This window comes from Amphimedon queenslandica, unplaced genomic scaffold, assembly GCF_000090795.2.
Source record: "Amphimedon queenslandica unplaced genomic scaffold, v1.1 AMPQUscaffold_9790_Cont18018, whole genome shotgun sequence".
Lineage (NCBI taxonomy): Eukaryota > Metazoa > Porifera > Demospongiae > Haplosclerida > Niphatidae > Amphimedon > Amphimedon queenslandica.
Genome location: NW_003549938.1, coordinates 1 through 4279, shown reverse-complemented (window position 1 = coordinate 4279; position 4279 = coordinate 1). Strand labels below are relative to the sequence as shown.

Here is a 4279-nt window from a genome sequence, read left to right as displayed (position 1 = left end):
AGTCATGTCATCAATGACACAGTTAGTTTTACTCTTCTTGGTTCCTTTAGAAATGTTGGAGGGGTAGTGGCCTGTACTGCCGGCATCATTCCTTATAAACTACAACACAGGACACTGGGTAACATCATTCTTCATGATTTTGCTGGTCATTCGGAATACTACTCCAGTCACAGTGCTGTGATTGAGAATCTGTTACAAGGTTCTGGTGGTGTGTTCCTGATAGTAGTGAATATATTGGAGAAGGAAGCAGTCAAACAGCTTCATCAGTGGCTAACAGTTGTGAGAAATGAAGCACAGAAAGCTCTTAATGAATGCCATGTTATTGTAATAGTCAGTCATGTGGATGAGATAAGTAATCCTGTTGAAAGGAGAAGGAGAAAGGAAGAAATACAGGAGATTATCGTACAGGAAAGGTGTGATAGTGTGTTCTTAGATTGTCGTAAGCTTGGTGGGAGTGGTATGGATTCCTTCTTTAATAAGTTGTGTAGTGCCTGTGAGTCCATTCGTAGTACAAGTGGAAGGAATAAATTCAATCTTTATCATCATGAAATGTACCGACTACTGGAGGAAAGGAAAGAGAATATACTGACCCTCTCTGATATAATGTCTGCTAGTAAAGAAAACTTTATACCAGATAAGAAAGAAGACATCTTGGATGTTCTTGATTCGTTGCACTCAATTGGTTTGATCAGTGTTCTTAAAAGTGAAGACAAGGTATGGGTTGTTGTGAATAAGGGTATACTACTAACTGAGGTGGATGGGATTCTCTTTGCTCCAGAGACATTCAAAGAACACGTTGACATTGCTAGCAATACTGGTATTGTTAGAGTGTCTGGTCTGACTAGACACTTCCCTAAATATGATCCTGACATGTTGATTCGTTTTTTAAAAAACATGGAACTCTGTCAAGAAATCAATCCATCTTTCCTAAGAATGACAAACCTCCATCAGTTAGCAGTGGAAGAGGAGGAGGAGGGAGGGAGAGAAAGAAGAGGAGAAAGGTTGTTGCACTTTCCATGTCTTTTTTCTACTGATAGACCTGATGAGATGACTAGTGAAGTGTACCAGTTCGGTTGGTGTCTACAGTGTACTAGTAAACATCATTTCTTTCCTCCTCGATACTTCCACGTCCTCTCATTACGTCTTGCTTACAAGATGGCTCTACCTCAAGAAGATGACAAGTTAAATCGTTACTGCGCATTTTGGAGAAATGGCCTTCACTGGTTTGATGACAATGGTGTAAGAGTATTAGTAGAGATTGTGGATGAGAGCCAGTGTGTACTAGTAATGATGTCCTGTGAAAAAGGTTACAGTGACAATATGGTGTCTCTAAGAAGAGATGTGATAGGAGAGGTAATGAGTGTTTATAAAGAATCCTGTCCCAGTCTAGAGGTAAAAGAGTTAGTTATTGATCCTAAAGAACTAGCCTATCCTGTGAATATACCAAGAGAAAGGACAACTTATGGCATATATAATGTACTGTTGGCAATTAAGAAAAGGAAACCATTTCTTGTGCATAATAAAGGACAAACAGGATTGAAGGAGATCCTAGCTGATGAATCATTATCAGATATTAGTAACCTGTCACTATTAGGAGGACGTGATATTAAGGTAAGAATTAACACACACAAACTGTTTGATACATTAATACAAGCACTAATAATCAAAAGGTCATATCTTTCTTATCAAATTACTCTGTCTTTGTCATAATTGTGGGTTGTCATTGTGTGGCTTTTACTACTAATAATATATACTTGTACATCTGTTAAACTCACCTTTCAGCAATACACTACTGATGTATATCACCTTGATAAACAAGCACAGTGACAAATATCAGTTATTATTATTATTATTATTATTGTATAGGAAGTGATTGAAATAGCTGAAGAATTCAAGACACCATTGACTCCAATAAAGCTAGGTATGTTATAATATGTACTATCACAATTGTCAAGTAGTGGGAGTGTAGACTGTACAGTGTATATACACATTATTAATTATTATTTTTAAAGATATTAAAGATCTTGATATTGTCATTGAAGAGCTAACAATACTCAATCATTTACCTTGCCATATATGGCATGATCTTGGTCTTCAGCTAGGACTCTATCAGCCTACACTAGAAGACATCAATAAAGATAATAATGGAGACTCTAAGAAGTGCTTCAGAGAGTGTATGTCTGCCTGGTTAAGAGGAGAAGATAAAGTGAGAGAGAAAGGAGGTCCCAGTTGGTCATCATTAGCTACAGCACTGGATAAAGAAGGAAAGCATCACATTGCCACTAACATTAGAGATAAATATTGTAAATAACAAACTGACAGTAACACATCAAGTTTGTATATTTCTCCTTAGGGTAGTGTCTAATTTATATTGTTGTTATTTCTGTTATTCTTCTTCTTAGATCCTAATGGAGTGTCCACTCCACCAACTGGTGGTACATCAACTGGTAGAGAAGTGGTTGCTATTGGAGACTACACAGCTCAATATTCTGATGAACTGACCTTCTCTGAGGGAGAAATACTTCAAATATTAGAAGAAGGTAAAGTAGAACTGATATGTATTAATTTTAAAACAAGAGCAGCTGTATATGCATATGTACATGTACATGTGTCTACACTTACAAGAAGAATAAAAGAAAATGGAGTGTATTATATCTTCATGATTTCAGCATTATTGAATCACCAACAATTAATGATCGTCTAAATTATTTTCACTATTTTATTTATATTTAAAATAATTTATCATTCTCCCTCTTTCTCTCTCCCTCAGTTGATGATAACTGGTATCATGGTGTGTGTCAGGATAAAGTTGGTATATTTCCAAAGACTTACGTCAGAGAACCTTAACAACAACCAGCTGCTAACAACCAGCTCTACCTGCTCCTCTTTCTCTCTCTTCATGTTCCTCTCTTGTAGTCATTAGCTGTTTATGAGTTAATCAATTGTTTTATTTGACATCATTTTATTTTATTCACTGACAATTATGGTATTATTTTATTTTCTTGCTGTTATTATTGTGATCTATTACAATTATCTATTCTATTATTCATTGTTGCATGTGAAGTGTATTGAATCTATTGATAATGAATTCCTGATGTGTGTTGTGCACTTCTAGTAAAAACTAATTAACTATCAATGAATCTAATTAACTGATCACAAGATGTCGTTAGAGGACGAGTGTTGGGCTGCGTTTAAGAATAGAGATCATGAAGAAGCTGTTCGCTTACTACCATTAGTGAAGAAACCGAATAAAATTAAAAGAGGAAGGGACCGTCTACTTCATTTGTCTTCAAGGAATGGCTGGTTAGATGTTACAAAAGATCTCATCACTAAATATCACTGTGACCCATACGAAAGAGATACTATAGGCCAGACTTGTCTTCATTATGCTGTGCAAGGTAATCATGTTGATGTGATGAGATATCTCATTGATGAGTGTCACTGTGATCCAATGGCTGTTAGCGTAACCGGGTGGACACCTCTTCACCGTGCTGCTTGTTGGGGTAGTTCTGCAGCTGTTGAATATTTACTATCAACTGGTAAATGTGATCCATTGGCTAAAGACTGTGATGGGTACACACCATTTAAACTAGCTAAGGAGTGTGGTCACACTGATACTCTTTCTGTCTTGAAGAAGTTTGGTGGTATAAAATCATCTCATCCAATTGATTCTTATGTTAACGTCCTCCTTGTGGGTAATCCTGGAGCTGGTAAAAGTACTCTTAGTCATGTCATCAATGGCACAGCTAGTTTTACTCTTCTTGGTTCCTTTAGAAATGTTGTAGGGGTAGTGCCCTGTACTGCTGGTATCATTCCTTATAAACTACAACACAGGACACTGGGTAACATCATTCTTCATGATTTTGCTGGTCATTCGGAATACTACTCTAGTCACAGTGCTGTGATTGAGAATCTGTTACAAGGTTCTGGTGGTGTGTTCCTGATAGTAGTCAATATATTGGAGAAGGAAGCAGTGAAACAGTTTCATCAGTGGCTAACAGTTGTGAGAAATGAAGCACAGAAAGTTCTTAATCAATGCCATGTTATTGTAATAGTCAGTCATGTGGATGAGGTAAGTAATCCTGTTGAAAGGAGAAGGAGAAAGGAAGAAATACAGGAGATTATTGTAAGGGAAAGTTGTGATAGTGTCTTCTTAGATTGTCGTAAGCTTGGTGGGAGTGGTGTGGATTCCTTCTTTAATAAGTTGTGTAGTGCCTGTGAGTCCATTCGTAGTACAAGTGGAAGGAATTTGAGTCTTTATTGTCACATGATGTATGGT

The 4279-nt window shown here is 36.9% G+C and overlaps 1 protein-coding gene across 1 annotated transcript; it reads left to right on the top strand.

The window, feature by feature from the left end:
- Positions 1 to 1891: 1891 nt before the first annotated feature.
- On the top strand, positions 1892 to 3125 carry LOC109590602 (abl interactor 2-like). The gene is made up of 4 exons (XM_020006499.1): positions 1892 to 1921; positions 2013 to 2303; positions 2403 to 2540; positions 2771 to 3125. Exons 2-4 carry the CDS (start codon positions 2177 to 2179, stop codon positions 2845 to 2847), a joined length of 342 nt encoding a protein of 113 aa, XP_019862058.1. The 5' UTR covers positions 1892 to 1921; positions 2013 to 2176; the 3' UTR covers positions 2848 to 3125.
- Positions 3126 to 4279: the final 1154 nt, after the last annotated feature.

Bases quoted from the DNA above. Each gene is read 5' to 3' on its own strand.
- LOC109590602 (XM_020006499.1), top strand. From the start codon at position 2,177: ATGTCTGCCTGGTTAAGAGGAGAAGATAAAGTGAGAGAGAAAGGAGGT. The intron at 2,304-2,402 runs GTAAATAACAAA...TCTTCTTCTTAG, and splicing joins TAACATTAGAGATAAATATT to ATCCTAATGGAGTGTCCACT. The intron at 2,541-2,770 runs GTAAAGTAGAAC...TCTCTCCCTCAG, and splicing joins ACTTCAAATATTAGAAGAAG to TTGATGATAACTGGTATCAT.